Source organism: Triticum urartu, chromosome 2A (assembly GCF_056163025.1).
Source record: "Triticum urartu cultivar PI428250 chromosome 2A, HENAU_Tu73, whole genome shotgun sequence".
In the NCBI taxonomy this organism is placed as follows: Eukaryota; Viridiplantae; Streptophyta; class Magnoliopsida; order Poales; family Poaceae; genus Triticum; species Triticum urartu.
This window is the reverse complement of record NC_141874.1, coordinates 603,323,492-603,348,625: the sequence shown is the minus strand read 5'-3', so window position 1 is coordinate 603,348,625 and position 25,134 is coordinate 603,323,492. Positions and strand designations below refer to the sequence as shown.

The window sequence follows — 25,134 nt, the reverse complement described above, 5'->3', positions numbered from 1 at the left end:
AACTTGTGTGTAGCTCCGCTGGCGTAGGTTAGCCTCGATCCGTCGAAGACTATTCAATTTCTCTCTTTCATGCGTTCCAATCACAAAAAGGAAGTGTCCTTTTGGTGGACACACATTGTTCTTGGATGACTTGTGAGCATCGCATCTCAACAAGGATTGATTGAAGGGAACTTTAAGTTGGTTCTAAAATTAGCTTGCAAAAACATTTTATATTATGGGACGGAGGGAGTACCTAGGGTTTTCTGGAGCCAATTAAAACATTTACCATTTTTTCTCTTGTTGACAAGGATGTTGGTGATCATTTGTACAAGTCCAAGAGCTTGTAAACTTGTAAATCTCATGTTGTACGTGTCTCTTATCAGAATTTTAGAACCGTTTGTTAAAAATTAACAACAAATTCTACAGCGCTTGACATATATAGCTTCAAATTTTCTTGTGATGACTGAGATCTTATATAAAGTGTACTAGAAGTATCTTTTCTTGAAAAGCGAACCCTACAATTACATGAATATGTTGTTTCCTTTTTTTATTTGAGATAGCCAAATGGACGACACCATGATAAAGCCACCGGACAGGAAAGAGGAGGGGGCCGATGCGGCTGCTAGGGTTGAGACTGGCTAAGTCGTCGTTGCCACGTTGTTGGCCATGTGTGAGATGGGGGGAAAGAGAGGAGGATTTGAGTTGGATGGTGTGTGATCTTTCTAAGGAGGGAGGGAGGAGAAGATAATAATTGACGGAAAGGCAATGAATGGAGGACGACTTACAACAACAACTTTCAAATCAACCGAGAAAGAATCACCGCCATTATTTTTATGACTTCAAAATGCTAGAAAAACTAAGCATTTTTTCTGGTCTAGAATAGTTACCTCCGTGGACGTCCTCGTGTATCTCCTTTGCCAGAAATGCAGGATAAACCGTCGAAGTCTCGTCGAGCCCTTATACTTGCAGCTCATGTGTGCCTGCACGAGGGAGCGGTCCAATCGCCTGGATCTTATAGGATTCGGAGCCTAGCATTAGACACAGGACCAGCGCCAACGTGTCGCTCCGTGATGTTGGATGGTGTACCTTTGCCAATTGTCACCCCTCTGTGCCTGTACGCTCAGCGGCAGATCACATGCGCAATTCATACGCCACGCAAGTCAGCAGCGGCAGCAAGCAAGCGACCCATACATATCTGGCCAGGGACAGTGCACATCAAAATATATTGAGAATCTGAAATTTGTCGACCCTGCAACGATCCCACTGGTGCACCTCTCTCTCTCTCTCGCTCTGGTGTGGCGCAAGAGTGCGAGCACTTGGACACTTGGTTCACGGTATCAATCTTGGACGAGACTTCCGTTTCAAAGAAAAGAAAAATCTTTGATGAGGCTGACCGGTCGATGCAGTACATTTTTCTTTTGCCAAATGATAAGTGCCACACGTGTGACACGAAGTAACACCGCCTGACATTTTTTACAACTTAAAAAAATTGTCATCCGAAAAAAAAAACTGAAACTTGTCATCCAAACAGAAAGTTAGACATGCTCACAACTAAAAGTGTCATCCATGGGTAAATAAACTTGTCATAAAAAACGGTAGGGCTGAATTGCTTCGTGCCACATGTATGGCATTTATCAGGGTCATCTTTTCCCAAATGATAATACGTGTCTCATTTGTGTAATGAAAATCAAAGTTACTGATACACTAGACATTGATCTAATAAAGCTGAAAAGATAATATAGCAGAATTCCAGCTTTTGCACAAAAGACTACTAACATAGAAGGAAAACTACAATCAAATCGAAAAATCATCCGAGTTTGGTGCCAATGTCCGTCATCTGCTTCAGGCACCATCACAGCAGCCACAAAAATAAAATGTGACGGATCATCCCTTTGTCCAAGCTCGCCGCGACTCCATCGCTAATAAGCAACTTTTCAAACCTTTAAAGTAGCTTACGAAAGGCGAATCCATCGCCGTTGAAAGAATTTGGCCGATGCAGCACTTAGGACACGTCGTCGAATTTTAAATCTGGCACCCCCGCTCGGCAATGATGTCGAAAAAAGAAACCATATCTACCATCTGGCAACCACGGATCCAGCATATGATCCACCATCTTCCGGTTGTTGTCAAAGCATACTACTATCTACATTTCCTCCTGCACTGCCTCTCGAGCACCACGCTGTCATTGGAGCAAACACCGTCACAACGACGGATCTCAATGACACAACTCCATTATCGTAATGCCTCCGCTACTACACCATCCCCACTTGAATAGATTAGCAATCGAATCCAAGTGGGTGATGGATTCAACGCCGATGTAGCCCTTATCGACGCCATAACGTCGAACGGCAAAAACCTAAGCTACTAGGAGTAGGTCCTAAAATCCAAATCTACACGATCCGTACACGCGGATCCAACAAACCCCTTGCCCCCAACGCTCCCCCATATCACCGGCGGAGGACGGCGCCGGAGTATGAGAACCATCGAAGCCCTACCCGCCGCCGTAAGAGGATTTAGGTTTTCGTGACTTAAGCCTGAGAACTTCCACGCGGCAAGCACGCCTTCTTTCTAGAAAATAGTCCGCAAGCACACGTACGTATCGCGCCGACGAGACCCATGGTGACGGCAGGCGACGCAAGTGACGTTCCGTATGGGACGCGTGGGTACGTACGTCGCCGCAGACGCCGGCGGCGAGTGCATGCACGTAACGTGTGCTACGTGGGTGTCGCTGCCCAGCAGTGTCGAGCAAGCACGCCACGGACGCACGGGGTGTGCGCCAGGCAGGCAGGTAGGCCGCAACGGGGAAGCGCCGCTGCTGCAGACACGCACCTGTCCGGCCGCCCGCTTTCGCGTTCGCGCTCGCGCTCGCAGCCCAGCGTTGAAGTTTCTGCGGGGATGGCGGGAGAGAAGCCAAGACGGGTCACTCGTTCCGCGGTGGGAGTCAAAACGGTCGCTGGCAAGTAGAGTAGTAATGCCGTCTAAGCGTCAGCCACAGTGACCACCGGAGATGGATCGGTGCGCTCTCGTAGCCACCGTCGAGGAGGCGACTGACCGCTACGTGCCGTGGCAGGCACTACATACTGATACTATACAGAGTTTTTTCTAATATACCGTCGATTAGAATACGCACTGCTGTACATGGGTTTCTGCAGTTCTATAAAATATACGAGGACGAGACCTTTTTCCAAGACATGGGTCCAATATAGCCACGAGTACCCTTCTTTTTCCACAATCTAGCAGTAATACAGCGATATATCCATCCAAAAAAGATTAGGATTGCTAAATCTCAGTCAAACCAAGTCTCAATTGATGCTCCAATCCAAAACAAGTGTCGCAGTTTTAAACTAGAGCTTGTTATCTAATAGCAGTATAAGGTTTTTTTAAAATGGATCTCTTCTTAAACTTCTTCACGATGTAAGTTGCTCTCTTGCCCAAGGTTTAGTGGTTAATCCTCTTGGGACAAACGCGATCGATCAGTGGAAGTGTGGAGCGAACGGAGGCGGGAAACAGGTCCGGGCCCTCGTGGATCCGCCGTACCCCACTCCGGGTTTCCATTAGATTCTCTCTCAGGGCCCGACCGCGTCACGGCACGGCTTACGACCGGCGACAGAGACCCATTCCTCTCCTCTCCGCTTGTATATATCCGCGAGCTGTCTCGCCTCGCTCCCTCCCCCTCCCTCCCTCCCATCGATCCACAGTTCTTGTGGGAACCCAAGGATCCATCCAGACAGAGACGTCCCGGCCGAGGCAGCAATCACCAAACAGCTCGCGCGAGCGACCACGAGCGACCACGCCTTCAGCTACCTTGCTTCTTCCATCGGCCTCGTCCAGCAAGGAGCGCCATCGGGCCCCGTAACTTGTCCAAGCGCGCGCTCGACACTCGACAGACGGACGGAGCTGGTTGGCCAGGAAGCCATGGACCTCAAGGCGCTGTGCATGTACGCCGCCGTGCTAGCCCTGTTCCTCTGCTCCGCGGCGACCTTCATCCAGAGCCCCACCGACGTGTTCGGCCCGGTGGCGCTCCTCGAGCCGACCCCGTCCTCGGCGCGCGACTTCGGCGCCGTCGTCTCCGACGCGCCCTTCGCGATCCTCCGCCCGGGGTCCTCCGCCGACATCGCGCTCCTCCTGGGCGCGCTGTCGTCCGCGCCGCCGCGCCCGAGGGCGACCGTGGCCGCGCGCGGCGTGGGGCACTCGCTTCAGGGCCAGGCGCAGGCGCGCGACGGCATTGTGGTGGAGACGCGTTCCCTGCCACGCACCGTCGTGGTGGTGGCGGCGCCGCGGGCGGGCGGCGAGGCCACCGCTTGCGCCTACGCGGACGTGGGCGCCGGCGCTCTGTGGGTGGAGGTGCTGGAGGAGTGCCTGAAGGCCGGGCTGGCGCCGCTGTCCTGGACGGACTACTTGTACCTCACCGTGGGCGGGACGCTGTCCAATGCCGGCATCAGCGGCCAGGCGTTCAAGCATGGCCCGCAGATCAGCAACGTCCTGCAGCTCCAAGTCGTCACAGGTATGCAGCACTCGACGCCCACCGCGCACATGCAGCCTACTGTCAATTTTTTTTCCTCCTAAACCCTTTCTCTGTTTCATATCAATTTTCAAAGAAAAAAACAAAGCGCTAAACCTGTAAATTCTGCAGTGATTTACCCCTCTTTTTCATGTTCTTGGTATGCTGGCCGCAGGGAATGGGGAGGTCGTGACATGCTCGCGCACCAAGAGCCCGGATCTCTTCTTCGCAGTTCTTGGCGGTCTCGGCCAGTTCGGCATCATCACCAGGGCACGGATTCTACTCCAAGAAGCTCCTCCGAAGGTACTACATGCATGCATGCCTCGTAGCACTCGCCACATGCCCTCTTTTCTACTACAGTACCAACCATCTTTCGTTACTCTTAAGCTTTATTTGACAATTGGTTACTGTTTTTACCATCCTGGTGATCATCAGGTGCGATGGGTGAGGGCCTTCTACGACAGCTTCGAGACATTCACCAAGGACCAAGAGCTCCTGATCTCAATGCCGGAGCAGGTGGACTACGTGGAGGGGTTCATGGTTCTGGATGAGCACTCCATCCGCAGCTCATCCATTGCCTTCCCCGCCAGCATCGATTTCAGCCCAGACTTCGGCTCCGAGGGCAGGAAGAAGGTCTACTACTGCATAGAGTTTGCAGTGCATGACTTCCAGCAGGACGGCTCCAGCTCCAGTGTCGACAATGTCAGTCTCCTGAATTCACACAGAATTTTCAATTTTCAATTTAAATAAAAAACGCGAGTTAACATCTTGAACAGCAACAGAAAAGGACGGCTGAATACTGGAGTAACGAGCTAGTCTTCTTGTGGTCTTTAAAAAAATTGTGCAGGTTGTGGAGCTGGTGGCAGGGGAGATGAGCCACATGAGGCCCCACATGTACAGCGTGGAGGTGTCCTACTTCGACTTCCTGAACAGGGTGAGGATGGAGGAGGAGAGCCTGAGGAGCCAGGGGCTCTGGGACGTGGCTCACCCCTGGCTCAACATGTTCGTGCCCAAGCATGGCGTCGCTCAGCTCAAGGACCTGCTCATGGACACCGTCTTGGCGGGAGACTTCCAGGGGGCCATCCTTGTCTACCCTCTCCTCACTGACAAGTACGCACATCTATCCTTCCTCCTCTGGCAAAAGTATATCATCATCATCTCCATTTTCCTGTTGCAAATTAGTGTTAGCTCACGATATCTTAACCATCGGTAAAGCTGTCAGGTACTACTACCTCTGTTCGTTGGGTGTAGTCTACACTAATAAACTCACCTCAAAAATAAAGCCTAAAGCCATCCCTTTCGCGATATTTGCAAGATTTTTCGGGTGCAGAAAATCATTGGATGATGTGGCGAGATCGCCTTTGTACGCGCATAATTAGTGTCAAAGTGCTGTTATGTTTGTGGCTTTTGGTCGATCTTTTTCTTCTGCTCGGGGCGTCGTAGTTATCCTCTCCAAAAACACTTGCCTGGCCAACCTAACGCGCGGCACCTTTGGCCCAATCGTGACAACTGACAGAGCCATGACATCTCGCTACAGCAGCCGAGAGAGAGATGCACAGCCCCGTAGCGGTCGCCTCCTTTTGCGACACCGGATCATGCGGTCTCGCTGCATCTGCCCGTCAACCGTCAGATACAGTGAAACTAGTGAGCCTACCGAAGCTCACCCTTCACCAGCTCCGCATCTGCTTCGTCTGTTACTGTTGTTACCCACCTCTTGCAAAAAGATTACACCGGGACAAGCCGACCACTAACCAAGAAGGGCCCTTAATCAGTATGGAAACCATAATAGACCGTAGGAGTAGTATTTAATAGGCTTGCATGCATGGGACTCGTATCCTTTGCGGCTGTAGCAGGCTAGCAGCACTGTGATATGATACTGTCTTCAAGTGCTGTATCTTGCAAGTTGCAACTTTTGGCTTTGGTGGCCGGCTTGTGTGTCTACTCTCCTCTGCTTCCACCAACAGTGCACACCTATGGCGGCTAGTACTACGGTCTGTTGCTTGTCCCCCTCTCCGGTCCTGGTCCAAGCCTTTCTTCTTCCCGCCTTGACGCCCCTGTCTGTCCCATACAAGCATCCTAGTTCCCCACCGTGTACAGCGACGGTACTGTGCAGTCTAACACAGGCGCGAGTGAGTAATTTTTCGTTTGTAAGGGCCAGAACTTCGGATTTTTGGCTGCGGCCCAGTTTTGTGGATCCTCGCGATTTGAAGATCCAGTGTGGCCTGTCAGCTCGGCTCCAGCCAGAACCCTTAATGCTTATCAATTGGGTTCTCTGCATCCAAAACCCTCTGTTTCTGTGACCTGACATGATCCGGGTGATGAAGAGATGTTTCACCTTTTCTCGACAGCAAATCTACAATGGCCCAGAGGAGGGATCCACCGCGCCAGTTGCCAGTTCACTTTACTTGACACTCCTGGAAGGGTTTCCACGTTCTATTTATGTCCATCAACCAAACCAAACAAGCATAAATGACCGCCCTTCAAAAAAATTCATACATTTCCGAAAGAATGCAATGCTTCCTTCCAATTCCCAGTTCTGAACATGTTGAACCCGCCAGTCATCATCTGATCTTTGTGGATCTTTTTCAGGTGGGACGGGAACACGTCGGCGGTCATCCCGTCGGCGCCGGGCGGGGTGATGTACATCTTCAGCGTGCTCCGGTCGGCCGACCCGTCGCGGTGCGGCCGCGGCTGCGTCGAGGAGATCCTGGAGCAGCACCGCCGGGTGGCCGACGAGGCGTGCCGGGCCGGCGGCGGCATCGGCGCCAAGCAGTACCTTGCCCGGCAGCCCACGCAGGCGCATTGGCGCAGCCATTTCGGGCCCAGCTGGGACCGCTTCCTGGCCCGCAAGGCCCGCTACGACCCAGTGCGTGTGCTTGGGCCGGGCCAAGGCATTTTTCCTTGGACGGATTCCGCCGCGAGCTCCATGTGATAGCTCGCACAGACATTAGGGCTCGTAGATGTTGGTAGCTCAAACGACAATTTTCAGGACGATTAATTTAATCGGTAGGTGTCCTTTTTTTTAGGGAAATTGGTAGTAGGTGTCTTTAGGGAAAGAGTTCGTTCTGTCTTTTTTTGCTGGGTTAAATTTGTGATGTTTTTAGCTTAGCTGGTACGACTCTCGGATTATTTGGCAAGTGCAGAGTATCTCGTCTCACTCTTATCGTATCATTATGCTCTGAGCTGGTCGTTAGTCAGGGCCCACGGAGAATGGGACATTTGTCTGATTTGACATGCCATCACTCAAGAAAATCTCCCCGTGAAAGTTACCTGCCGGTATTTTGAGGGAAAGAAGGGTTCTTGCAGGAAAGATCGCAGTTGCAATGAATACTCAGTATTATTGCCATATGCATGGTGTTGATGTCCGTGCATGCGCCGAAGGTGCCACCAAAGCTGCCGTCCCGGTTCCAAAGACGCCACCAATACCATTTTGCCACGCTCACCGATGCCCGGTGTCAGCTGACGGGGACAGCTTTGTTTGCTGGCTGTCGTCGTTAGCGTAGGAGATTGATGCAACTAACGATATATTGATCGGATGCAATATGCAAGTATATATAAATACATAGGGAAGTCACGCCCTCAACTATACATAAAAGAAGGAGGACTTGTTGTATAAGAAATACACATGCAATATCTACATCTCAACACCCTCCGCAGTCGAAGCGGCACCATGGTCGACGCAAAGACTGGATCGGAACTCCTCGAAGGACGCGGTAGGCAAGCCCTTGGTCATGACGTCAGCAAACTGTTGGGAGGTAGGGACTGTTAAACATAGGGTTTTGGGAAACTGCACGACACCCATAACGGGGTATGGCTATCTCATATATATAAGGAGTACACAAGGTGTACGGTACAATATACAAGATCTATACAGAGGCTACGTATAAATACAGTCTAACACCTCCCTCAATCTTAACTATGCCCTGAGGTACAAAGTACGTTAAGATTGCGCCTACAGCCTACAAACTGAGGTTGTGGTAGAGGCTTCGTGAAGATGTCAGCAAGTTGATCTTTAGAAGAGATAAACTTGATAGAAAGTAGCTTCTGTGCAACACGTTCCCGCACAAAGTGATAGTCAACTTCAATATGTTTTGTCCGAGCATGAAACACTGGATTAGATGATAGATATGTAGCTCCAATGTTGTCACACCAAAGGACAGGTGGCTGGGGTTGAGGAACTCCCAACTCTCTCAACAAGGACTGTACCCATATGATCTCAGCTGTAGCATTGGCAACTGCCTTGTATTCAGCTTCAGTGCTACTCATGGACACCGTAGCTTGTTTACGAGCAGTTCAGGCGATCAAATTAGGACCAAAGAAGAAAGCATGTCCCCCCGTGGATCGCCTGTCATCTGGATTACGAGCCCAGTCTGCATCTGAAAAAGCTGAAAGCGCAAAAGATGGCGCTGGCTGAAGAAGTAAACCATATGAAGCAGTGAAGCGAACATAACGAAGAATACGCTTCACCGCTGTCCAGTGAGTAGTCCGAGGAGCATGAAGAAACTGACAAACACGATTGACTGCATAGGAGATGTCAGGCCGAGTGATGGTCAGATACTGCAGACCACCAACAATACTGCGATACTCAGTGGAATCATCTGAAGTGAGAGGATCTCCATCAAATGCAGACAAACGATCGGTAGCAGACATAGGAGTCATGGCATGTTTACACTGTAGCATACCTGCCTTTCGCAACAAATCCATGGAGTACTTATGTTGGGTGAGTGTCAAACCAGCAGGAGAACGAGAGACTTCCAAGCCAAGGAAGTAATGCAATGTGCCTAAATCCTTCACCGCAAAGTAACCACTCAAAGAGGAGATCAGACGATCAGCAGCAACATCAGATGAGCTGATGAGGATAATATCATCAACATACACCAGCAGATATATCGTCACCTCAGGCCGATGCAGAAGAAAGAGTGACATATCAGCAGTGGAAGGAACAAATCCAAGTGACCGAAGGACAGAGCCCAATCTGGCATGCCAGGCACGAGGAGCCTGCTTCAGCCCATAGAGCGCCTTGACCAGGCGACACAAATGATGAGGGCGAGCAGGATCAACAAACCCTGGGGGCTGACGCATGTAAACCTCCTCATCCAGAACTCCATGTAAAAAGGCATTCTGAACGTCCAGCTGACGGAGAAACCAGCCTCGAGTAACAGCCAAGGACAACAGAAGCCGTATAGTCGTTGGTTTGATCACCGGACTGTATGTATCCTCATAGTCAAGACCATACCGTTGCTTGAACCCTTTCGCCACTAACCGTGCCTTATAGCGTTCAATAGAATCATCAGCATGCTTCTTAACTTTGAAAACCCACTTGGAGTCAATGACATTAACACCAGAGACCGGAGGAACAAGTTGCCATGTACCATTTGTTAATAACGCCTGAAACTCTTGTTCCATAGCCTGTCGCCAGTGAGGAATCCCGAGAGCAGCCTGAAAATGACGCGGTTCAGCCGTAGGATCTTTCTTTAGATGAGCAACACATGCCGCAAGCCATGCCACCGTCCCATATTTGCGTTGCTTGGGACAGAAAATGCCAGACCTGCTGCGTGTATGCGGTCTCTAGGCAACAGCAGCCGGTCGTGGTGGAACCAAAGAGGCCGGCGAGGCATCAGGTGACAGTGCAACAACGCTGGCAGTGACGAGGCATGGCCAGACGACGAAACGGGCGAGGAGGCGGGTGACACCAGCCCAGGCGACACCGGCCCAGGCGAGGAGGCGGGCGACACCGGCCCAGGCGAGACTGGTCCAGGCGAGGCCAGCCCAGGGGAGGCAGGGGCGACACCTTCCGATGCCGGCCCAGGCGAAGCCAGCCCGGGAAAAGCTGGTGCGGGCGAGGCCGGGGCTGTGGACCCCGGTCGTGCGGCAACCACCGCGGGTGGTGCAGCGGGAGGCATGCATGGCGCATGCATTGCACCAGGCGTCACGTCAGGTGCAACCAACTCCTCCTGTTCATCCAATAATTCAAGACGAGCTCCAGGACCCGTGCCTGCAGCATGATTAGGCAACAACGCAGGAGAGTATGCAATATCAACAAATTGAGCAGGCAGAGGAGAAGTGGAAGAAGAGGATGAGACCGGAGGTGCGTGAGTCATTGGGAAAGACGAGAACGGGAATACATTCTCATCAAACACAACATCACGCGAGATGTAGACACGATTAGACGGAATGTGGAGACACTTGTACCCTTTATGAAGGGAGCTATACCCAAGAAAAACATAAAGTTTTAACCGAAACTCAAGCTTGCGCTTATTATATGGACGAAGATGAGGCCAGCAAGCACAACCAAAAACTTTGAGAATGGTATAATCCGGAGACTCATTAAGCAACAGTTCAAGCGGTGTTTTCATTCCAAGGAGTCGTGTAGGAAGCCTATTTATGAGAAAACAGGCAGTGGAAAACGCATCACTCCAAAACCTAAAAGGTACCGATGCATGGGCAAGTAAAATGAGGCCAGTTTCAACAATGTGACGATGCTTACGTTCAGCCGTGCCATTCTATTGATGTGTATGAGAACAAGACACATGATGTGAAATTCCAAGATTATTAAAAAAGGAATTGAGGTTGTGATACTCACCCCCCCAATCGGTTTGGACATGAATAATCTTATGCTTGAGAAGACGCTCAACGTGAGCTTGAAATTGTAGAAACACATCAGATTTACGCTTGATAAGGTAAAGCCAAGTGAATCGACTCTAAGCATCAATAAAACTGACATAATAATTATGACCACTCACAGAAGTTTGGGCATGCCCCCATACATCAGAAAAAATAAGCTCAAGTGGAGTTTTAACGACACGACTTGAATCCGAAAACGAAAGCTGATGACTCTTGCCTTGCTGACAGGCATCACAGACTGTGGCAGCATCTTTATTGGACACAATGGGAAGACTATGACTATGCAGAATACTACGAACTATGGGAGTAGCAGGATGACCAAGCCGTGCATGCCAATGAGTGGGCGAAACACGGACACCGCTGAACGCTCGAGGAGCAGATGGAAGATCAAGTGCATAAAGTCCATCACGCAGGCGACCTCTAAGCAGAACGTCCCTCGCGGCCTGATCCTTGATAAAAAAATAAAAAAGGATGAAACTCAGTGAAAACATTGTTGTCACGAGTAAGTTGAGGAACAGACAATAAGCTACGAGTAGCAGAAGGAACTCTAAGAACATTACGTAGATGAAGAGATTTTTGTGTGCGAGTTAAGAGGGAGGCCTGACCAACATGTGATATGTGCATACCTGCTCCATTGGCGGTGTGAATCTGATCATGTCCACGGTATGGTTCTTGCATGGAGAGTTTGCCCATCTCGCCTGTTAGATGATTCGTAGCGCCCGTGTCCATGTACCAAGTTGGGTCGATGGGATATGATGGAGTGTGGCCTGCTTGGTGAGCAGGCTCATGAGTGGCCAAGGCAGCCTGCTTCTCGTTGCCTTTGCCATTGTTGCCAATGCCGAGGAAGTCCTGCTTGAAGCAGCGATGACAGCAGGAAGCGAGGTGACCTGGAAGATTGCACAGCTGACAGGGAAGCTGAACGCCACATGAGGGGCAGTAGGCACACGGACGACCACCCCCGTTCGTAGGCAGGGCGGCAGCGTCGGGCGGCCACTGAGTCTGTGGAGTCGATGGCACTGACTTGCCGCTGGTAGGTGTTTTGAAGGGCTTCCCTTTACCGCGCGTGGCAGCATTAGTAGCAATAAAACTCGGGTTGGACCGGCGGGACTTGATGCGCTGTTCCGTGGCGAGGAGGCAGGCATAGAGCTCACGAGGTTCAAGCGGAGTGTCACGACCATTGATATTTTCAGCAAGGTTATCATAGTCGTCATCCAGTCCGTTCATGACGAAGGTAGTGAAGTCCTCTTTACGAAGCGGCTGGCCAATGGAGGCCAGGGTATCGGCGAGACGCGTCATCTTGCCAAATAGTCGGTGATGCTGAGGTCAAGGAGCTTGGTCTCCCCCAGCTCCGTACGAATAGTGTGAGCGCGCGCATGCTGCTGAGATGCGAAGCTCGTGTGAAGGGCAGACCACGCCTCCTGAGACGTGGCAGCGAAGAGGACCAAGGAGGACACACCCTCGGTGAGCGACGACTGGATCGCAGAGAGGATGGCCTGATCCTGAGCAACCCATGCATGATACGCCGGATGATGCGGTGGAGGACACGGCAGGGAACCATTGACGTAGCCCTCCAGGCAGCGACTGCGGAGAAGCGGCAGCACCTGTGCACGCCATGACAGATAATTATCTGTCGTAAGCTTCACCGGGATGAGATGCGCGAAGTAGAACGGTGCAACGGCCGCGGCATGATCAGCAACGGGAGGCGACGTGTAGTAGCCCATGTGGGACGATCCAGCAGATGCACCAGGACCCAGCGTCGAGGATGGTGCAGCCGGCGCAGGAGCTCCAGGGTAGGACGTGGCCATCGGAGGCGGATAGTATCCGCCATAGGGCAGCGGTGGTGGCGGGGCACCGTAGGGCACAGCCGGTGCCTGTCCCGACCCGGTGTTCGCGGCGCCGTAGTGCTGTGAAGTTGGGGCGGTGTAGAACGCCGTAGGGACGGCGCCATGTGATGTAGCCGTGGTGGCCAGATAAGGCGATCCGTACGGGGCGGGGATGTTGGGCGCGGCAGCCACAGGAGGAGCCCCGTAGGGCCCTGCGTTCGGCGGAGGAGGTGCCCCGTAGGGCGCCGATCCCATCCAGGGAGCCGCTGGGTCAGGGTACGCAGCGCCCCAAGCCGGCGGAGGTGCGATCGGGGACGATGGCGGCTGCTGATCGGACGCGGCCCCCACCATCGAGGCCTGGCCAGAGTAGACCGAGGCCAGAGGGCGTGACGATAGGAACGGCGACGCAGGCGCCATGGCAGTGACCGGCGCGACGACGGCGGCGGCGGAGGTCGATGCGGTCGCGGCGGCGGCAGCGGAAGACATAGGACCGGTTAGGGTTGATACCATGTTAAACATAGGGTTTTGGGAAACTACGCGACACCCATAACGGGGTGTGGCTATCTCATATATATAAGGAGTACACAAGGTGTACAGTACAATATACAAGATCTATACAGAGGCTACGTATAAATACAGTCTAACAGGGACATGTAGCATGCGTACATGACCAAGAGCTACCTGCTCCCGAACAAAATGGATATCAATCTCAATGTGCTTGATGCGTCGATGATGAACCGGGTTGGCGGAGAGGTAGACCGCAGAGTCGTTGTCACAGTAGACAATCATGACCTTGTCAACCGGAGACTAGAGCTCATGTAGAAGCTGACGAAGCCAGGAACACTCGGCAAAGACGTTGGCAACGACGCGGTACTCTACTTCAGCACTGGAGCAGGAGACAACGTGCTGCTGCTTGGACAACCATGAGATAAGTGATGGTCCAAGATAGACGCAATAGCCAGAGGTCGAGCGGCGCGTGTCGGGGCAGACGACCCAGTCAGCGTCAGAATAGGCAGTCAAGTCTAGAGAGGACGAAGCCTGAAGTGACAACCCGAGATCCGAAGTGCCTCAGATATAGCGAAGAATGCGCTTGACCGCGGTCCAGTGAGCATCATGAGGAGCATGCATATGGAGGCACACCTGCTGCACGGCGTACTGAAGCTCCGAACGAGTAAGAATGACGTACTGAAGAGCACCAACAATCGACCGGTAGAACGGAGCATCTGAAGTTGGAGAATCATCTGTGGCAGAGTGCTTGGCCTTCTATCGACAGGCGTGGCGACCGGTTTGCAGTTAAGCATCCCGGCACGGTCCAGAAGCTCATGAGCATACTTCCGCTGATGAAGAAAGAAGCCATCTGCTCGGCGAATAACCTCGATCCCAAGGAAATAGTGCAGATGACCTAAGTCCTTAATGGCGAACTTAGCACGAAGACGGTCAGTGAGCTGTCCAAGAAGAGCAGTCGAGCATGCTGTCAAGATGATGTCGTCGACATAGAGTAGCAGGAAAACGGTGGCATCGCCCTGGTTGTAGACAAACTGTGAAGCATGGGAGCGAGCGGAGCAGAATCCAAGATGATGAAGAAACGCTGCGATGCACTGATACCAAGCGCGAGGAGCCTGCTTAAGCCCATAAAAGGACCGAGAGAGCAAGCACACATGATCCGTAGAGGACTCATCAACGAATCTCGTGGGCTGCTGACAGAACACTTGTTCCTTAAGATGACCATGAAGGAAGGCATTGGAAACGTCCATCTGATGCACATGCAAGAGTGGGACACTAGAAGCTGAAGAATAGTCCGAATCGTCCCGGGTTTGACCACTGGGGCAAAAGTATCGGTGAAGTTGACACCGGCGCGCTGACAAAAACCACGAACAACCCAACGCGCTTTGTGGAGATTGAGAGTGCCATTAGGATGAAACTTGTGCTTGAAGACCCACTTCTTGGTAATGATGTTGGCATAAGGGGGACGTGGTACAAGCTGTCAAGTGTGATTGCACTGCAAGGTGTCGAATGCCTCCTTCATCGCGGCACGAGCGGAGGTCGGCAGAGGCGACGGTGACGGAGCGGACGTCGAAGCCACACAAGTGTACTCCTCCGGGGAGTACCTGGTACTCGACCGGTAGACACCCATGTGGGACCGAGTGACGGGGCCGGCGGGTGGTGGAGCCACGGTAGCCCCAGTGGACCCATATCCCCTAGGATCAGCGGACGTCGAAGGTGCAGCCGTCGGTAGAGGAGCCGGCGAAGAGGCCGGCGAGACCGGCGACGTGCCCGACGAAGATACCGGGACGGAGGCCAGCGAAGCCAGTGAGCCCGCCGAGGCCTGCACAGAGACCGGCGAGGCCGCCACAGAGGCCGGAGAGACCGACGAGGCCGGCGTAGACGCCAACGAGCCTGGTGAAGGAGGCGCGACCGGGGAGGCAGTGGGCGACAGCCGTAGCGTCGCACGGCCGAGAGGGCACCACGCTGCGGCAGAGAGCCGGGGCGGACAGTGTCGGCAAGAGAGGGGCATGGCGCTGAGGGAGAATCCACTGGTTGTTCCTGTTTAAATGGGAAACAAAACTCATCGAAATAAACATGTCGAGATGTGATGACGCGATGGAAACCGGATCATAGCATCTATAGCCCTTAGTGTTAGCCGGGTAACCGAGGAAGACACACGGGAGGGAACGAGGAGCAAGTTTATGAGGGGATGTGGCAGCAGTACTATGGTAACAAAGACAACCGAAAATACGAAGACCGTCATATGAGGGTGGAGACCCGAAGAGAAGGTGGTGTGGTGTAAAATTCCAGTGGGTGCGACATGGACGAAGGTTAACGAGGAGGGTGGCAGTAGCGAGAGCGTCGGGCCAGAAGCGGGGAGGCATGTAGGCATGGAATAAGAGGGTACAGACGCAATCGTTAAGAGGGCGAAGGATGCGTTCAGCCCGACCGCTCTACTGTGAAGTGTAAGGACACATGAGCTGGAAAATTGTGCCATGGGTGGAGAGAAGGTTGCGGATGGTGGTGTTGTCGAATTCTTTCCCGTTATCTATTTTCAAAGCGAGGATGGGACGACCAAATTGTGTAGACACGTAAGAGTAGAAGGCGGTAAGGGTGGCAGCAACATCAGACTTCTTACACAACGGAAAGGTCCACACAAAGTGGGAGTAGTCATCCAGGATAACAAGATAATATGAAAAACCAGTATTGCTAGCAACGGGAGAGGTCCAGACATCACTATGGATTAACTCAAAAGGTACCGATGCAATTGTGGATGAATAACAAAAAGGGAGGTGAGCATGTTTGCCTAGACGACATGCGTGACAACAATGCGCATCCGTTTTATTACATGTAAAAGAAAAATCCCTAATTATTTGATGAAAGGTGGTGGAGCTAGGATGACCAAGACGGGCGTGCCAAAGATCGACTCAGGCGGAAAGAGCAATTGGTCCAGCATGTGTAGATGATGGTGGCTGGACGGAGTACATGTCGTCGGGACTGTATAGCGGTGAAGAACCATCCGGTTGAGGGCGTCCTTAACAGAAAAACCAACTTCGTCAAATTCCACAGTTACAGAGTTATCTCGAGAAAGCTTACGAACACAGACTAGATTCTGAATAAGTTCAAGGGAAACAAGAACATTATTTAGATAAAGTGGTCTAGAGGTGGAAGGAAACCGAGTGGAACCGACATGAGTGATAGGGAGTCCAGCACCATTACCGACAATGATACGAGAGGAGGTGTGAATAGGAGACGCGGAAGGGAGATTACCCGGATAAGCGGCCATGTGTGTCATGGGATGCCCCCTTGTCCCCGTATATAAAGGAGGGAGAGGGGGAGGTGCGGCCGGCCCTAGGGGTGCTCCTGGAGGAGTCCTACTCCCACCGGGAGTAGGACTCCCCCCTCTTGCCTTGTTGGAGAAGGAAAGGGGAAGGGGAAAAGAGGAAAGGGGGGCGCCGCCCCCCTTCCTTATCCTATTCGGACTAGGGGAAAAGGGGGCGCGCGGCCTGCCCTGCCCGGCCCTCCTCTTCTCCCTTAGGGCCCATGTAGGCCCATTAACCCCCCCCCCCGGGGGGGGGTCCGGTAACCCCGCAGTACTCCAGTAAAATCCCAATTTCACCCGGAACGTTTCCGATATCCAAATATAGGCTTCCAATATATCAATCTTTATGTCTCGACCATTTCGAGACTCCTCGTCATGTCCGTGATCATATCCGGCACTCCGAACAACCTTCAGTTCATCAAAATGCAAAAACCCTAATTATGATCGTCACCGAACTTTAAGCGTGCGGACCCTACGGGTTCAAGAACTATGTAGACATGACCGTGACATGTCTCCGGTCAATAACCAATAGCGGAACCTGGATGCTCATATTGGCTCCTACATATTCTACAAAGATCTTTATCGGTCAGACCGCATAACAACATACGTTGTTCCCTTTGTCATCGGTATGTTACTTGCCCGAGATTCGATCGTCGGTATCTTAATACCTAGTTCAATCTCGTTACCGGCAAGTCTCTTTACTCGTTCCGTAGTACATCATCCTACAACTAACTTATTAGTTTCAATGCTTGCAAGGCTTGAGTGATGTGCATTACCGAGAGGGCCCAGAGATACCTCTCCGACAATCGGAGTGACAAATCCTAATCTCGAAATACGCCAACCCAACAAGTACCTCCGGAGACACCTGTAGAGCACCTTTATAATCACCCAGTTACATTGTGACGTTTGGTAGAACACAAAGTGTTCCTCCGATAAACGGGAGTTGCATAATCTCATAGTCATAGGAACATGTATAAGTTATGAAGAAAGCAATAGCAACAAACTAAACAATAAAGTGCTAAGCTAACGAAATGGGTCAAGTCAATCACATCATTCTCCTAATGATGTGATCCCGTTAATCAAATTACAACTCATGTCTATGGTTAGGAAACATAACCATCTTCGACCAACGAGCTAGTCAAGTAGAGGCATACTAGTGACACTCTGTTTGTCTGTGTATTCACACATGTATTATGTTTCCGGTTAATACAATTCTAGCATGAATAATAAACATTTATCATGATATAAGGAAATAAATAATAACTTTATTATTGCCTCTAGGGCATATTTCCTTCAGTCTCCCACTTGCACTAGAGTCAATAATCTAGATTACACAGTAATGATTCTAACACCCATGGAGCCTTGGTGCTGATCATGTTTTGCTCGTGGAAGAGGCTTAGTCAGCGGGTCTGCAACATTCAGATCCGTATGTATCTTGCAAATTTATATGTCTCCCACTTGGACTAAATCCCGAATGGAGTTGAAGCGTCTCTTGATGTGTTTGGTTCTTTTATGAAATCTGGATCCTTCGGCAAGGCAATTGCACCAGTATTGTCACAAAATATTTTCATTGGACCCGATACACTAGGTATGACACCTAGATCGGATATGAACTCCTTCATCCAGACTCCTTCATTTGCTGCTTCCGAAGCAGCTATGTACTCCGCTTCACATGTAGATCCCGCCACGACGCTTTGTTTAGAACTGCACCAACTAACAGCTCCATCGTTCAGTATAAACACGTATCCGGTTTGCGATTTAGAATTGTCCAGATCAGTGTCAAAGCTTGCATCAACGTAACCATTTACGATGAGCTCTTTGTCACCTCCATATACGAGAAACATATCCTTAGTCCTTTTTAGGTACTTCAGGATGTTCTTGACCGCTGTCCAGTGATCCACTCCTGGATTACTTTGGTACCTCCCTGCTAGACTTATAGCAAGGCACACATCAGGTCTGGTACACAGCATTGCATACATGATAGAGCCTATGGCTGAAGCATAGGGAACATCTTTCATTTTCTCTCTATCTTCTGCGGTGGTCGGACACTGAGTCTTACTCAACTTCACACCTTGTAACACAGGCAAGAACCCTTTCTTTGCTTGATCCATTTTGAACTTCTTCAAAAAAATTTCAAGGTATGTGCTTTGTGAAAGTCCAATTAAGCGTCTTGATCTATCTCTATAGATCTTAATGCCCAATATGTAAGCAGCTTCACCGAGGTCTTTCATTGAAAAACTCTTATTCAAGTATCCGTTTATGCTATCCAGAAATTCTATATCATTTCCAATCAATAATATGTCATCCACATATAATATCAGAAATGCTACAGAGCTCCCACTCACTTTCTTGTAAATACAGGCTTCCCCAAAAGTCTGTACAAAACCAAATGCTTTGATCACACTATCAAAGCGTTTATTCCAACTCCGAGAGGTTTGCACCAGTCCATAAATGGATCGCTGGAGCTTGCACACTTTGTTAGCTCCCTTTGGATCGACAAAACCTTCTGGTTGCATCATATACAACTCTTCTTCCAGAAATCCATTCAGGAATGCAGTTTTGACATCCATTTGCCAAATTTCATAATCATAAAATGCGGCAATTGCTAACATGATTCAGACAGACTTAAGCATCGCTATGGGTGAGAAGGTCTCATCGTAGTCAATCCCTTGAACTTGTCGAAAACCTTTCGCAACAAGTCGAACTTTGTAGACAGTAACATTACCGTCAGCGTCAGTCTTCTTCTTGAAGATCCATTTATTCTCAATTGCTTGCCGATCAACGGGCAAGTCAATCAAAGTCCACACTTTGTTCTCATACATGGATCCCATCTCAGATTTCATGGCTTCTAGCCATTTTGCAGAATCTGGGCTCACCATCACTTCTTCATAGTTCGTAGGTTCATCATGATCTAGTAGCATTTCTTCCAGAACAGGATTACCGTACCACTCTGGTGCGGATCTTACTCTGGTTGATCTACGAGGTTCGGTAGTAACTTGATCTAAAGTTTCATGATCATTATCATTAGCTTCCTCACTAATTGGTGTAGGTGTCACAGAAACCGGTTTTTGTGATGTACTACTTTCCAATAAGGGAGCAGGTACAATTACCTCATCAAGTTCTACTTTCCTCCCACTCACTTCTCTCGAGAGAAACTCCTTCTCTAGAAAGGATCCATTCTTAGCAACGAAAGTCTTGCCTTCGGATCTGTGATAGAAGGTGTACCCAACAGTTTCCTTTGGGTATCCTATGAAGACACATTTCTCCGATTTGCGTTCGAGCTTATCAGGTTGAAGCTTTTTCACATAAGCATCACAGCCCCAAACTTTCAGAAACGACAACTTTGGTTTCTTGCCAAACCACAGTTCATAAGGCGTCGCCTCAACGGATTTCGATGGTGCCCTATTTAACGTGAATGCAGCCGTCTCTAAAGCATAACCCCAAAACGATAGCGGTAAATCTGTAAGAGACATCATAGATCGCACCATATCTAGTAAAGTACGATTACGACGTTCAGACACACCATTACGCTGTGGTGTTCCGGGTGGCGTGAGTTGCGAAACTATTCCGCATTATTTCAAATGTAGACCAAACTCGTAACTCAAATATTCTCCTCCATGATCAAATTGTAGAAACTTTATTTTCTTGTTACGATGATTTTCAACTTCACTCTGAAATTCTTTGAACTTTTCAAATGTTTCAGACTTATGTTTCATTAAGTAGATATACCCATATCTGCTTAAATCATCTATGAAGGTGAGAAAATAATGATATCTGCCATGAGCCTCAATATTCATCGGACCACATACATCTGTATGTATGATTTCCAACAAATCCGTTGCTCTCTCCATAGTACCGGAGAACGGCGTTTTAGTCATCTTGCCCATGAGGCACAGTTCGCAAGTACCAAGTGATTCATAATCAAGTGATTCCAAAAGTCCATCAGTATGGAGTTTCTTCATGCGCTTTACACCGATATGACCTAAACGGCGGTGCCACAAATAAGTTGCACTATCATTATCAACTCTGCATCTTTTGGCTTCAACATTATGAATATGTGTATCTCTACTATCGAGATTCATAGAAAATAGACCACTCTTCAAGGGTGCATGACCATAAAAGATATTACTCATATAAATAGAACAACCATTATTCTCTGATTTAAATGAATAACTGCCTCGCATCAAACAAGATCCAGATATAATGTTCATGCTCAACGCTGGCACCAAATAACAATTATTTAGGGCTAAAACTAATCCCGGAGGCAGATGTAGAGGTAGCGTGCCGACCGCGATCACATCGACTTTGGAACCATTTCCCACGCACATCGTCACCTCGTCCTTTGCCAGTGTTCACTTAATCCGTAGTCCCTGTTTCGAGTTGCAAATGTTAGCAACAGAACCAGTATCAAATACCCAGGTGCTACTGCGAGCTCTAGTAAGGTACACATCAATAACATGTATATCACATATACCTTTGTTCACCTTGCCATCCTTCTTATCCGCCAAATACTTGGGGCAGTTCCGCTTCCAGTGTCCAGTCTGCTTGTAGTAGAAGCACTCAATTTCAGGCTTAGGTCCAGATTTGGGTTTCTTCTCTTGAGCAGCAACTTGCTTACTGTTCTTCTTGAAGTTCCCCTTCTTCTTCCCTTTGCCCTTTTTCTTGAAACTGGCGGTCTTGTTGACCATCAACACTTGATGCTCCTTCTTGATTTCTACCTCCGCAGCCTTTAGCATTGCGAAGAGCTCGGGAATTGTCTTATCCATCCCTCGCATGTTATAGTTCATCACGAAGCTCTTTTAGTTTGGTGGCAGTGATTGAAGAACTTTGTCAATGACACTATCAACATGAAGATTAACTCCTAGTTGAGTCAAGTGATTATGATACCCAGACATTTTGAGTATATGTTCACTGACAGAACTATTCTCCTCCATCTTGCAGCTATAGAATTTATTGGAGACTTCATATCTCTCAATCCGGGCATTTGTTTGAAATATTAACTTCAACTCCTGGAACATCTCATATGCTCCATGACGTTCCAAACGTCGTTGAAGTCCCGATTCTAAGCTGTAAAGCATGGCACACTGAACTATCGAGTAGTCATCAGCTTTGCTCTGCCAGACGTTCATAACATCTGGTGTTGCTCCAGCAGCAGGCCTGGCACCTAGCGGTGCTTCCAGGACATAATTCTTCTGTGTAGCAATGAGGATAATCCTCAAGTTACGGACCCAGTCTGTGTAATTGCTACCATCATCTTTCAACTTTGCTTTCTCAAGGAACGCATTAAAATTCAACGGAACAACAGCACGGGCCATCTATCTACAATCAAACATAGACAAGCAAGATACTATCAGGCACTAAGTTCATGATAAATTTAAGTTCAATTAATCATATTACTTAAGAACTCCCACTTAGAAAGACATCCCTCTAATCTTCTAAGTGATCACGTGATCCAAATCAACTAAACCATAACCGATCATCACGTGAAATGGAGTAGCCTTTAATGGTGAACATCAATATGTTGATCATATCTACTATATGATTCACGCTCGACCTTTCGGTCTCAGTGTTCCGAGGCCATATCTGCATATGCTAGGCTCGTCAAGTTTAACCTGAGTATTCTGCAAGTGCAAAACTGGCTTGCACCCGTTGTAGATGGACGTAGAGCTTATCACACCCAATCATCATGTGGTGTCTGGGCACGACAAACTTTGGCAACGGTGCATACTCAGGGAGAACACTTTTATCTTGAAATTTGGTGAGAGATCATCTTATAATGCTACCGTCAATCAAAGCAAGATAAGATGCATAAAAGATAAACATCACATGCAATCAATATAAGTGATATGATATGGCCATCATCATCTTGTGCTTATGATCTCCATATCCAAAGCACCGTCATGATCACCATCGTCACCGGCGCGACACCGTAGCATCGTTGTTGTCTCGCCAATCTTATGCTTCCACGACTATCGCTACTGCTTAGTGATAAAGTAAAGCATTACAGCGCAATTGCATTGCATACAATAAAGCGACAACCATATGGCTCCTGCCAGTTGCCGATAACTCGGTTACAAAACATGATCATCTCATACAATAAAATTTAGCATCATGTCTTGACCATATCACATCACAACATGCCCTGTAAAAACAAGTTAGACGTCCTCTACTTTGTTGTTGCAAGTTTTACGTGGCTGCTACGGGCTTAGCAAGAACCATTCTTACCTATGCATCAAAACCACAACGATAGTTTGTCAAGTTGGTGTTGTTTTAACCTTCGCAAGGACCGGGTGTAGCCACACTCGGTTCAACTAAAGTTGGAGAAACTGACACCCGCCAGCCACCTGTGTGCAAAGCACGTCGGTAGAACCAGTCTCGCATAAGCATAAGCGTAATGTCGGTCCGGGCCGCTTCATCCAACAATACCGCCGAACCAAAGTATGACATGCTGGTAAGCAGTATGACTTATATCGCCCACAACTCACTTGTGTTCTACTCGTGCATATAACATCAACGCATAAAACCTAGGCTCGGATGCCACTGTTGGGGAACGTAGTAATTTCAAAAAATTTCCTACGCACATGCAAGATCATGGTGATGCATAGCAACGAGGGGAGAGAGTGTTGTCTACGTACCCTCGTAGACCGGCAACGGAAGCGTTGACACAACATAGAGGAAGTAGTCGTACGTCTTCCCGATCCGACTGATCCAAGTACCGAACGTACGGCACCTCCGAGTTCTGCACACGTTCAACTCGGTGACGTCCCTCGAGCTCCGATCCAGCCGAGTGTTGAGGGAGAGTTTCGTCAGCACGACGGCGTGATGACGGTGATGATGTTCTATCGACGCAGGGCTTCGCCTAAGCACCGCTACGATATGACCGAGGTGGAATATGGTGGAAGGGGGCACCGCACACGGCTAAGGAACGATCACGAAGATCAACTTGTGTGTCATGGGGTGCCCCCTTGCCTCCGTATATAAAGGAGGGAGAGGGGGAGGTGCGGTCGGCCCTAGGGGTGCGCCTGGAGGAGTCCTACTCCCACCGGGAGTAGGACTCCCCCCTCATGCCTTGTTGGAGAAGGAAAGGGGAAGGGGAAAAGAGGAAAGGGGGGCGCCGCCCCCCTTCCTTGTCCTATTCGGACTAGGGGGGAGGGGGCGCACGGCCTGCCCTGGCCGGCCCTCCTCTTCTCCCTTAGGACCCATGTAGGCCCATTAACCCCCGGGGGGGTTCCGGTAACCCCCCGGTACTCCGGTAAAATCCCAATTTCACCCGGAACGTTTCCGATATCCAAATATAGGCTTCCAATATATCAATCTTTATGTCTCGACCATTTCGAGACTCCTCGTCATGTCCGTGATCATATCCGGAACTCCGAACAACCTTCGGTTCATCAAAACACAAAAACCCTAATTACGATCGTCACCGAACTTTAAGCGTGCGGACCCTACGGGTTCGAGAACTATGTAGACATGACCGAGACAGGTCTCCGGTCAATAACCAATATCGGAACCTGGATGCTCATATTGGCTCCTACATATTCTACGAAGATCTTTATCGGTCAGACCGCATAACAACATACGTTGTTCCCTTTGTCATCGGTACGTTACTTGCCCGAGATTCGATCGTCGGTATCTTAATACCTAGTTCAATCTCGTTACCAGCAAGTCTCTTTACTCGTTCCATAATACATCATCCTGCAACTAACTTATTAGTTGCAATGCTTGCAAGGCTTGAGTGATGTGCATTACCGAGAGGGCCCAGAGATACCTCTCCGACAATCGGAGTGACAAATCCTAATCTCGAAATACGCCAACCCAACAAGTACCTTCGGAGACACTTGTAGAGCACCTTTATAATCACCCAGCTACGTTGTGACATTTGGTAGCACACAAAGTGTTCCTCCGGTAAACGGGAGTTGCATAATCTCATAGTCATAGGAACATGTATAAGTTATGAAGAAAGCAATAGCAACAAACTAAACAATCAAGTGCTAAGCTAACAGAATGGGTCAAGTCAATCACATCATTCTCCTAATGATGTGATCCCGTTAATCAAATGACAACTCATGTCTATGGTTAGGAAACATAACCATCTTCGATCAACGAGCTAGTCAAGTAGAGGCATACTAGTGACACTTTGTTTGTCTATGTATTCACACATGTATTATGTTTCCGGTTAATACAATTCTAGCATGAATAATAAAAATTTATCATGATATAAGGAAATAAATAATGAATTTATTATTGCCTCTAGGGCATATTTCCTTCACTCTTGAGCTCCAGCGCCCAAGTTCTCATCTGTTTCCCACTCGAGAAAGCACTACGCCATGTCCGGATCCGGAGGTCAAGGCAAGTTGATGGCTTCCTCCGTCAAGGAGGAGGACAATGCTGAGCTTTGG

The 25,134-nt window shown here is 49.4% G+C and overlaps 1 protein-coding gene across 1 annotated transcript; it reads left to right on the top strand.

Moving 5' to 3' along the window:
- The first annotated feature begins 3,644 nt into the window (after positions 1 to 3,644).
- LOC125539106 (cytokinin dehydrogenase 8) lies at positions 3,645 to 7,651 on the top strand. The gene is made up of 5 exons (XM_048702469.2): positions 3,645 to 4,483; positions 4,656 to 4,783; positions 4,916 to 5,182; positions 5,328 to 5,590; positions 7,070 to 7,651. Exons 1-5 carry the CDS (start codon positions 3,895 to 3,897, stop codon positions 7,410 to 7,412), a joined length of 1,590 nt encoding a protein of 529 aa, XP_048558426.1. The 5' UTR covers positions 3,645 to 3,894; the 3' UTR covers positions 7,413 to 7,651.
- Positions 7,652 to 25,134: the final 17,483 nt, after the last annotated feature.